The 11,276-nt window shown below is 41.6% G+C and overlaps 1 protein-coding gene across 1 annotated transcript in view; it reads right to left on the minus strand.

Moving 5' to 3' along the window:
- CUNH2orf73 (chromosome unknown C2orf73 homolog) overlaps window positions 1-11,276 on the minus strand; it is a 31,884-nt gene that overhangs the window by 14,025 nt on the left and 6,583 nt on the right. Inside the window, exons 3-4 of the mRNA XM_026652558.1 lie at window positions 10,258-10,489; window positions 8,381-8,534 (exon numbers count right to left, since the gene is read on the minus strand). Of these exons, the coding sequence (XP_026508343.1) occupies window positions 8,381-8,534; window positions 10,258-10,489 (386 nt within the window). The remainder of the gene's footprint in view (window positions 1-8,380; window positions 8,535-10,257; window positions 10,490-11,276) is intronic.

Raw genomic sequence — 11,276 nt, forward strand, 5'->3', positions numbered from 1 at the left:
ACTGTGGACGCCCTCTGCTGACAGAGGGAGTAAGTGTGAACATGATAGTCCGATTTTCATTAGGTCGATTTTTGAGTGTCGACATAACCTTTGTCGATAAAACTTGTTAGTGTAGACAAGGTCTAACACACAACTATTGAATTCATTTTTGCTCTCTTTCTAAAATTCTGAAAAAGTAGAAAATAATGAGGGGAGGAGGAGGAGGAACACGTAGCACTAACTGAAACAATGGCAAGAACACCAACAAGGCTGGACTGGGATTCAGGAGACCTTGGGTCATTCCCAGCTCTGCCACAGACTTCCTGTGAGACCATGGGCAAGTCACTTAGGTGCCTAAATACTTTTGTAAATCTGGTCCTAATGAAACAGATATGCACTTAGTGGCATTAAAAAAAAAAAAATGTATCTGAGCAGGTTAGATCCCTCATCCTATGTCTTTCAATGGGAGTTAGGCCCTACCCTGCTTAGGTGCTTTTGTAAATCCCACTAGGCATCTATATGGATCTTTGTGTGCCTAAATACCTTTGTAAATCTGCCCCTTAATCTCTTGTTTCAGTTCCCTATCTGTAAAATAGGAACAATAATACTTCCTTTGTCTTATCAATTTAGACTGCAAACTCTTTTAAGGCAGGGGCAGTTTCTTACTATTTGTCTGTACAGCACTTAGCACAATAGAGCCCAAATGTTAGTTGGAGTCTCTAGGCGCTACTGTAACACTGGTCTACAATTTTTGAGCAGTCGTCTGCTTCAGAGATAAAATGTGCTATTTATTATGTATTTTGATGTGCTGAATTCAAATATGACAATTAAAACAACTGATTGGCTACTGTTTCTAAGATATTTAAGTTTTTACATTTTATGTCTATGTATATTGTGTAGATAGTAGAGTTTTAATCATAAATTGTAAACCTAGGTCTTTTCATGTGTTTATGGTTGCTTTACATGATAATATTTCACCTGTCCTGTTTATGTAATACTTTAAAAATCAGCAAAAGGGTTATATAAATAAAATTTATTATGAAACAAAAGGCAAAAAACTATTATGTACATAGTTTAGTCCTATTCAGTGTCTACTCGGCGCTTCTTGGCTTGTCTCTAGTATTCATTAAATGGAGCATCTCTTGTCACGTCCAGCAATAGTCTGCAAGCATTGATGGGCTCCATTTGCCCTGATAGTGTTTCTCCATTGTTGCAATGTCCTGGTGAAATCGCTCGCCGTGCTCGTCGCTCACTGCTCCGCAGTTCGGTGGAAAAAAAATCTAGATGAGAGTGCAAAAAATGTATCTTTAGTGACATGTTGCAACCAAGGCTTTTGTATGCTTTGAGGAGGTTTTCCACCAACAACCTGTAGTTGTCTGCTTTTTTGTTTCCGAGAAAATTTACTGCCACTAACTGGAAGGCTTTCCATGCCATATTTTCCTTACCACGCAGTGCATGGTCAAATGCATCATCTCGAAGAAGTTCACAAATCTGAGGACCAACAAAGACACCTTCCTTTATCTTAGCTTCACTTAACCTTGGAAATTTTCCACGGAGGTACTTGAAAGCTGCTTGTGTTTTGTCAATGGCCTTGACAAAGTTCTTCATCAGACCCAGCTTGATGTGTAAGGGTGGTAACAAAATCTTCCTTGATTCAACAAGTGGTGGATGCTGAACACTTTTCCTCCCAGGCTCCAGTGACTGTCAGAGTGGCCAATCTTTCTTGAGGTAGTGGGAATCTCTTGCACGACTATCCCATTCGCAGAGAAAACAGCAGTACTTTGTGTATCCAGTCTGCAGACCAAGCAAGAGAGCAACAACCTTCAAATCGCCACAAAGCTGCCACTGATGTTGGTCATAGTTTATGCACCTCAAAAGTTGTTTCATGTTGTCATAGGTTTCCTTCATATGGGCTGCATGACCAACTGGAATGGATGGCAAAACATTGCCATTATGCAGTAAAACAGTTTTAAGACTCGTCTTCGATGAATCAATGTACAGTCTCCACTCCTCTGGATCGTGAACGATGTTGAGGGCTGCCCTCACACCATCGATGTTGTTGCAGGTTACAAGATCACCTTCCATGAAGAAGAATGGGACAAGATCCTTTTGACGGTCACAGAACATGGAAACCCTAACATCACCTGCCAGGAGATTCCACTGCTGTAGTCTGGAGCCCAACAGCTCTGCCTTACTCTTGGGTAGTTCCAAATCCCTGACAAGGTCATTCAGTTCACCTTGTGTTATGAGGTGTGGTTCAGAGGAGGAGGATGGGAGAAAATGTGGGTCCCATGACATTGATGGTTCAGGACCAGAAGTTTCATCCTCTTCCTCGTCTGACTCAAGTGAGAATGATTCTGGTGCATCAGGAACCGGCAGTCCTTCTCCGTGGGGTACTGGGCGTATAGCTGATGGAATGTTTGGATAATGCACAGTCCACTTTTTCTTCTTTGACACACCTTTCCCAACTGGAGGCACCATGCAGAAGTAACAATTGCTAGTATGATCTGTTGGCTCTCTCCAAATGATTGGCACTGCAAAAGGCATAGATTTCCTTTTCCTGTTCAACCACTGGCGAAGATTTGTTGCACAAGTGTTGCAGCATATGTGTGGGGCCCACCTCTTGTCCTGATCTCCAATTTTGCAGCCAAAATAAAGGTGATAGGCTTTCTTAACCATAGTGGTTATACTGCGCTTTTGTGATGCAAAAGTCACTTCACCACAAACATAGCAGAAGTTATCTGCACTGTTCACACAAGTACAAAGCATCTCTGCTCACTTTGGCTAAACAGAAATGTGTCCCTTTGCAAAATCAAACACTTACAAATAAGAGAGCATGACACTGTCTGATTTCTAGAGCTGATATAGGGCAATTTGTTCAGCAGAGTGATGTAAGCTTCGTTATGATTGCATCATCCATGACTTCTAGGAATAACATGATGCAATTCATATCATGTATGATGCAATACCAGCTTCAGATTGCATCATTCATTGTTTTGCCTAAAAAGCAAGTACTGTCCAAACCCAGTCATAGATTTATTCATAGATCCAGTCAAAGATGTATTTTAGTCATTTCTGGTTTAAATTGAGATCCCTTCCCTTTATAACTCACTTATCCTCCGCCATTCCCAAGTCAAGGGTCCTATATACTGACCCAATAGCATATCTTGAAAACTAGAGCCAATCAACAATTTTAAGCATCCTTTTCATTCTCAGTGACCCAGAATTAGTAAAGTTTGACTACATTTATTTCAGAAGCATTTTGGCTGTAGAGCAGTGTAATCAAACTACAAAATCAAATTCTGCCCTCTGTCACACACCCAACACTTCCATGTAAGTAAATGGGAGTTGTGAGCACACATCTAAGTGCAGGATTAAGCCCCCAGAACAGTAATAGGAAAGAATGTGCTGCATGACCAAAATAGGTACAGTGCCCTGTCATGTCTGACAAATGCTTTGAATCTATTTTCTGGTAACTCTGTTAACACAGAAAAGTTTCTAATATGTATACTGCCTAAGCTGATGTCCAGCCATGGATGGCTGTTTTCACAGTGGCAAAAGAGGTCTTTGCCTCAGTGGGATCCATACAGCTTATCTGCCCTATACTTCTTTGAGAATTAACCCCCCTGTGTTTTCCTCTACAGAAGCCACTGCTTAAAATAAACTTGTCAATAAACATTTCCAGGCTAGATTCTGCAAACCTTATTCATGTTGGCCAGCACTTACTCGTAAGACTATCACCATTGAAGCGAGCAAGAAATTCCTACCCAATGAGAGTAGGGGTTGCAAAATCAGGCACTTTGGTGGTAAAAACAAAGCATGCTTATCTCAGTGCATTCCTTGGATTTGGTTGTGTTCTTTGATATAAAATAAAATTAGAAGGCCAGATCCAGAGCCGATGTAAATTACTGCAGATCAATTAAAACCAATGGAGCCAGGCCCATTTATACCACATGAGATGTGGTTTGCAGATTTCACTCATCATTACCTCCAATTTACTGTACTATTTCATTTATGCTATTAAAATACATCATTTTCAATCTTACAAATCTACCTTTTTTAATAGAGGGATTATATTACCAAACCACATTCTAGCAAATGTGATTTCTCTGTGTATATGAAGTGTGTATCATGAGTCAAATGAAACCTGCAAGAGAGCTGAGAAGCCAACTTGCATTTGATATATCAAATGCTAACTGCACAGGATGAAAAGAATATGGCTTTTAACTCATCTTGGTTTAAAAAAAACAGAAGTGAATAATTATTTTCCAGTAGATACAGCTCTGCTGCATGAGAAATATTTGTTGATTTTACAGCGGATAGCAGCCAGACAGTTGTTGGGTGGCGTACTACACAAAGAACACTTTCATTTTTGACATGGCATAGCTGAAATACCAGAGTCCATGGCTAATTAAGTGGGTTGATGAACGAATGATTAGATAAGATTTAATTGGTATGAACATTCTTATAGACTGGTTATTGTGTCTGTCTTTGAGGGCCAGACCCTCAGTTGCAGCTGAGCAATACTCAGTGCAACTGAAGGGACAGAGGGGCACAGTGGTGCCCTTTGCACTGCTTTGATCTTGAGACTGCCATACACCAGACTGGGCCCTTGGCAAAGCTTATTGTAGACTGAAGCTACTCTAACTTGTGCCAGCTACCAATGGCCCCAAGGAGCTGTTACATCATCTGGGGTGCACCAGAACACAGGGGAACCCCAGTCACATTCTTTTGCTCTAGTTACGCCCCCTTCCCACACTGCCAGCTGGGGATGAGAGAGTTACACGGGAGCAGCTGTAGCAGCTCTGCCCCACCCAATGAACTTCAGAGGGGAGATTTTCCAAGGACCAGACCCACCAAGCTTAGGGCCACTTTGGAGGGACAAAAAGCAGATGAAGCAAGGCCCACGATCAAACGTTTAATCTAAGCTCTGTGGCCTTTAGTTGTTTATTGTCTTTTACACTTAAGAGTGGAGTATCTTAATAATAAAATAACACCTTCATTTTTCATTTAATATTTGTGTTTGGACACTACCACTTGGAACTGAAGAAAGTGTACGTTGTTTTACTAATGCAGCGGGGCAGATTCTCTGTCCTGATCTGGTCCCTTTGCACCACCTGGGAGCAGAAAATTCCCACAAGTTCCAGGGCTGGAAAGCTCCAGCAGTCCCCAGCTAGTTATGGGGAATCATAGTTGGCTGGTGTAAGTTTGAGCAGCTCCCCAGGCTGCTTCTAACTTGTGTTGGGGAGAGCTCTAAATGGCTCCCTGAAGGTCCTCTCAGCAGAAGCTGTATGCAGCAGAGACTCTGTTCTCAGATATTCCATCACACAAGCTAAACTATACACAGTAACCTTTAAAAGATTTTTAAAATAAATAAATCCCTTTATGATTTACTTTGGGGTTTGGATTCAGTGCAGAGCTGTCTACACAATCAAAAAACTGAAGCTCCTATCATTATGACAGCTATCTGACAACTTAACATCATGGTATTAAAATTAAGTCTATAATTTAAAAGTACCCAAGAGCACTTGGCCAATTGTATTACCTTCAGTCATACCATCTTGGGCTGTGATCTTAGCTCTTATAAGCTAAGTATGGTCAAGTGGTCAGTATTTGGATAAAACAACTCCAGGAACATCCACAGTGTTGGGGATAACACAAGGCTAGGAGGAGATTCTTTCTTTTGGGTGGACACTAAAACTGAGGTCCTGAGCATCTGTAGTCAACAAAACACCCATGGTGCTTTTTTGCAATAACAGGGGCATTAGTGGTCAAATTCTAATGTGGTAATAACAATATGCCTATCTAAATTGGAGTGCCTTTGCAGCTTCCGTTGGATATATTATCTATTCTCATTTCCATTCCTGAAAGGTTGTATTACATTGCTGTGCTTTGTAATATAGCTACTGTTCCAAACCAAAGTTGAATGCACTACAATGGTAGGGAACAGGGGTTAAAGTAGTTCAAACTAGTCAGAGAAACTCACCACTTCTGGTGGATGCCATCATGGGTTTTGATGACACTTGGGGATGCAATGCAGCAAAGAGAAGAGAATGGGGACAAGAAATGTATCCTAAAGGAATTCACATCTCAAGCAGGTACATAGCCAGCCAAAAAGAACGTGTGCGCGTGTGTTTGCATGCATGACACACAGCAGCACCTCCATTTTCCTCCTACCCCTATTCCAACAGATGCAAGAGTTTAGACTTGACAAGGATAGAGAATGTGTACCAAAAACTAAACAGAAGTTGGAGGTTTGGCAGCTTCTTGCCTCCAACAGTTTGCAATACCTGATGCAATTTCCTACAGGTTGAAAGTTGCAAGGATTTAAAAGATTTTGAATATATGTATTATGTGCCACTTCTCTATACTTCCCCATAGATGGAAGAAAGCCAGCAGTTGCAGGTGTCTTTCCCCTCTCACCTTTGAAGGAGGAGAGTCAGCAAGGGCATAAATCTTGCTTCAGAGGAGAGGAAATATATAGGGAACTGGGACAGCTTCTTCCCTCAGGTGCTGTTGCTACTGCATGGGCTGCCAAAAAGATTGTGAGCACCAGATTCTGCCCAGCCAACTACCAGCTTCTACTGCTCTGACTTCAGATTCTTTTGTTGAGTGAGTCCCCCTCACCAACCAAAAGAGGAGAGAGCCCCAAGTGTGCAGCACTGTCTCAAGCTAGACCAAAGAGAGGGAATTTTTCCTCTGCTTTTAACAGAGAAGGTGAGCTGTGCTTGCCCCGTTCCCATTTTTAATGCCAGGTAGAGAAGTGACACCTATGCATACAATAGCTACAATGCTTTGGAGTTTTTCAGCACTACATAAACCTAAGATTTTCTGGCCTGTTCTACTCTCTTTGTGCTACTCAGGCTGCATAGAGAACAGGAACTAGTTAAACTCTCCAACTGGGTAGTCCCCTTGCCACATTTTAAAATTGTCCATGTCCAGGCTCGCTGTTGGCTTGTGGGAACTCAGTACAGCAGAGCATCTGGGCCAATATATTTTTATTTCAATGATATCATTTCACTAACTGTATCAATAATAGTAGAAGAAAAATGCTGGGTTGTTAAACAGAAAATACTTTGTTGCATTCGGTCATGTTTTCTGACATTTAAATAGTCACTATAGTGATAAATCATTTTTTGGTGGAGAACCATGCAACTCATAAGTAGTACACTGACACTACTATTCTTCATGACTGCTGCTAAGTTCTTGTCATTGCAGTATTCTTGGATACCATAAAGTGGTAAGCAACAATCCTGGCATATCCAACAAGGGTGTTGGTCTGAGGACCAGTTGCCCCCTTAGAAGAAATATGTATGGAATCAGAAAATGCAGCACGGCAGCTGCTATTGAATGAATTATCACAGTAGCATGAGACAAGCCCTGCTTGCTGGTACCACAGTTCAACAGAGCATGTGGAGACATTGAGGCACGAGACTATTACTAATGCAGATATCATGGCTAGTTAGCTCACTCCAGGCCCCTCCCACATATATGCACACTGCTGGTTGCCTCATGCCTCTCTATTTGATTTTATGGAGGGTAAGACTCCTCAGAAACCCTGTTGCCAGAGTTAAAGTTCCAGTCACTATTATAACATTGCATGATGGAGGTTCAGCTCCCACTTGGGCAGTTTTAACAAATTTGGTGAAGGCTCACTTTTATTACTTTGTTCTACAACACAGCTGGGGGAAAGGTAGGGGAGTTACTTTACACCTGTTTTGGGGCACAGCTCAGACAATTTTCAATCTTATTCATTCTTTACCTGGCAACCTTTTTAACAAAAGAACATTCAATGAGTAGAAACACTGCCACTTAGGTGACCAACCACAAAACAAAGGGAGAACAGTCAGAGCAAACAGCTTCTTTCTGATCAAAAGTATTCACCCAAAATATCTGGAGAACAATTATGAATACCAAATACATTTGCAACTGATGGGAATAGTTCAAGGATTGTTTGCAATTCAGTCTCCAGCTACATTTAAAAATTAGACATTTCCATAATTTGTATAATCTGAATTTGTCTGCAAACTGCAGAAGAGGGGGAGCCAATAGGATGTATTATATACAGTGGTTGTTATTAAATGGACAACATTTACCAAGTGTTCAGACATCATAAATGATAAGTGCAAGAAAGATGGATGGGTAGTTAGATAGAGACTCAGCTCTTAGTTGCATTGTTGTAAATCCAGACTAACTCAACTGACTTTAATGGAGTTACTCCAAATGTACATTGGTGCAATTGAGATCAAAACTTGATCCAAAGTCAGACAGCAAAAGATCCCGTACAAAAGTACCTGAATTACCTGTTATTGTTTATTCTAAATAGAAAAAAAACTACACCTGACTTGGTGTATGGGGGGGAGGGGGAAGGGGAAAAAAGAGCTTCCCTACAGGTTCTTACCTATTCCACAGGAAGGCTGTAGTTTACTGCTGTATTTAGTTGGAGAAGACAATGTACAGGTTGGCTTCTGGAAATCATTTCTTTGAGTGCTCTGTCTGTCGTAAGGTGGACTATAATGATATACACATGGTTCCCCACTTGGCCACCAATGATGCTTTAAAGTCAAAGGGAAGAAAAATGTATGTCTATCCAAACACTTAGGTATAAAGCAAGTATTGATAGAATGCTTCTCCAATTCTCCCTCAGTCCTCCACAAGTTTTCAACTCCCCCCCCCCCCACCAAATCTACTCCCACTATTGCTTAGCACATTCTGACTCCTAAATAGGAGAAAAATCAGCCTAGTCTGAAGTTTGATTGATATGACCCCATTGACATCCAGCATCTTTCTTCCCCCTTCTTCTGTCCTGCACTGAAATTCTTCTCTCCCCCTCATTGTGTCAAGGTAAGGCTCCGGCAAGGGGGAGGCAACGGAGAAAGGCTCTGTCAGCAGGGAGTCTCCCCACCACTGCAGCCTTTACCTGCTGCTGGAGCCTTTTATTACTGTGGAGAAAGGCTCTGGCAGTGGGACATTACATTGCTAAAAATAGCCGTGTGGACATGGGAGGCACTACTTGGGTGTGTAGAGAGCTATTTTATATCTATATACTGGGGGTTCAGGCCTGTAGAGCACTGTACTCTAAGCCAGCATTTCTCAAATGCAGCCACTGTGGTCACATGTGGCCACCAGGGGCTTTTCTTGCAGCCACAGCCTCCTGGGCTGTGATGGGTGGGGGAAGTAGCAGCCCCTTCCCCTCTCCGTTGCTCCTTGGATGCACTGCCTTGGTATTGATTGCTGGGGCCACCATCAGGGGTTGTACCCTGTTCCCCCCGGAGACACCTGGGAGACAACGCTGTAGGAGCAAGCAGGCAGTGAGTTCCTCACCTTCCCAGAGGCAGTTGGGCTCAGGCTTTGGGCTTCAGCCCTGGGTTGGTGGGGCGACAGGCTCCGTCTGCACAACTTCAAGCTCCATCCCAAGGCCCTGTCCCCTGGCTGACAGGCTTCGGGCTCTGGCTGTGGGGCTTCAGGCTCCAGCCCCCCGCTGCCTCCCCCAGCCCAGGCTTCATTTGTCCCCAGGCTTGCCAGGGCTGAGTAAGTGTGCTGTGAAAAGTGATACTTCTATGTTTGTTAATATCACTTTTCACAAACAGACTTACTAGCTAGCAATAAATAAATTACAATGGATTTGGACATATATTATGTGCATATTTATTTGTTTTTTTCCTAAAGCTAATTAAGTATTTTAGGAAAAAGTGTGAGAGCGGCCACCAGCAAGAATTGGTGGCCGCACTCTGAGGCCACCAAAATATGTCTTGAGAACCCTTGCTCTAAGCTATGTCTCACTGTCTACACTGCTATTTATACCTGCGCTAGCTGGGTATACAGTGTCTGCACTCTGCATGCCGCCACAAGTGTAGATGTAGCCATAGAAATGTGATATACAAACACCCTTTTTAAGAATCACTGTTCTCTTTTAATACTAGTACACAAAAAGAATCAAATTAAATTACAAACTACAGTGTGGTAAAGTAAATCCAAGAATCTGACTTACACTTACAAAAGCAAGGACAATCAGAGTTTAGTAACTTGCCACTTTGTGCCTGGCTAATACAAGTATCCTCACACAGTGAATGATTTTACATGGCATATATGCTGCAATACCTGGGCACAACAGAGTAAGTTAAGTAGAGATTTTAAGGCGTAACACTCTATTTCCTTACTAGTGAGGGGTTCATTCAGATCCTTAGGATTAGTTAATTGAGTTATTTTATACAACATACATGTACATATTATTTAGAATATGACCTTAATTTGAAAGATAATGCAAAATGGTCCTACCTTTTTAGCCACTGTGCCTTCTGTTTCCATATAGTATATTGGTTCATTTAAGAACCTTACGTTGGTGTTAATTAATTTTGCATAATGTGGTTGGGGATTATTGCGCCACTCTGGTAAATATGAGTGCTGGAAAGACTGTTTATTCTTTTTAGGTATATATTCACCGTTGATCTTTTCTATTCTCATGTTTACTTCTGGTAGATCAGTATTAAATATTCTATAAGTATTTGGGCTGAAAGACAGAACATGACAAAGAGTTGATTATTTCCATACATATACTATCAACAAACATTGGTATATAATAGTTATATCACATAGAAGAGGATATAAAATACCTGCTAAGAACTTAGTAGGCCTGATTCTGATTTCACTCTCTACTTTCCAAATCCAGAATAAAACTGATTTCAATGGAGTTACTCTAAATTCACATGGTCATAAAGGACAGCAGAGTTTAACCCTAAATCCTGATTAGGATCTCTCTCACTACTTTTGCACTAATGTATCTACTACCTTCAATGGGGTTACTCATGATAAATACCCGTGTAGGTGAAATCAGGATGAGGCTGTACAAATAAAAAGAACGAGGAGTACTTGTGGCACCTTAGAGACTAACAAATTTATTTAAGCATAAGCTTTCATGGGCTAAAACCCACTTCATCGGATGCATGCAGTGGAAAACACAGTAGGAAGATACACACACACACACACACACACACACACACACACACACACACACACACGAAAAATGGGTGTTGCCATACTAACTATAACGAGAGTAATTAGTTAAGGTTGGCTATTATCGGCAGGAGAAAAAAACCCTTTGTAGTGAAATCAGGATGGCCCATTTCCAACAGTTGACAAAAAGGTGTGAGTAACAGGGGAAAATAGGTTTTACTTTGTGTAATGACTCATCCACTCCCAGTCTTTATTCAAGCCTAATTTGGAGCGGATGGGTCATTACACAAAGTAAAACCTATTTCCCCATGCTAATTTACCTCCCCCCCCCCACTGTTACTCAC

This window comes from Terrapene carolina, unplaced genomic scaffold (assembly GCF_002925995.2).
Source record: "Terrapene carolina triunguis isolate 2854851 unplaced genomic scaffold, T_m_triunguis-2.0 Scaffold120, whole genome shotgun sequence".
NCBI classification, from domain to species: domain Eukaryota; kingdom Metazoa; phylum Chordata; order Testudines; family Emydidae; genus Terrapene; species Terrapene triunguis.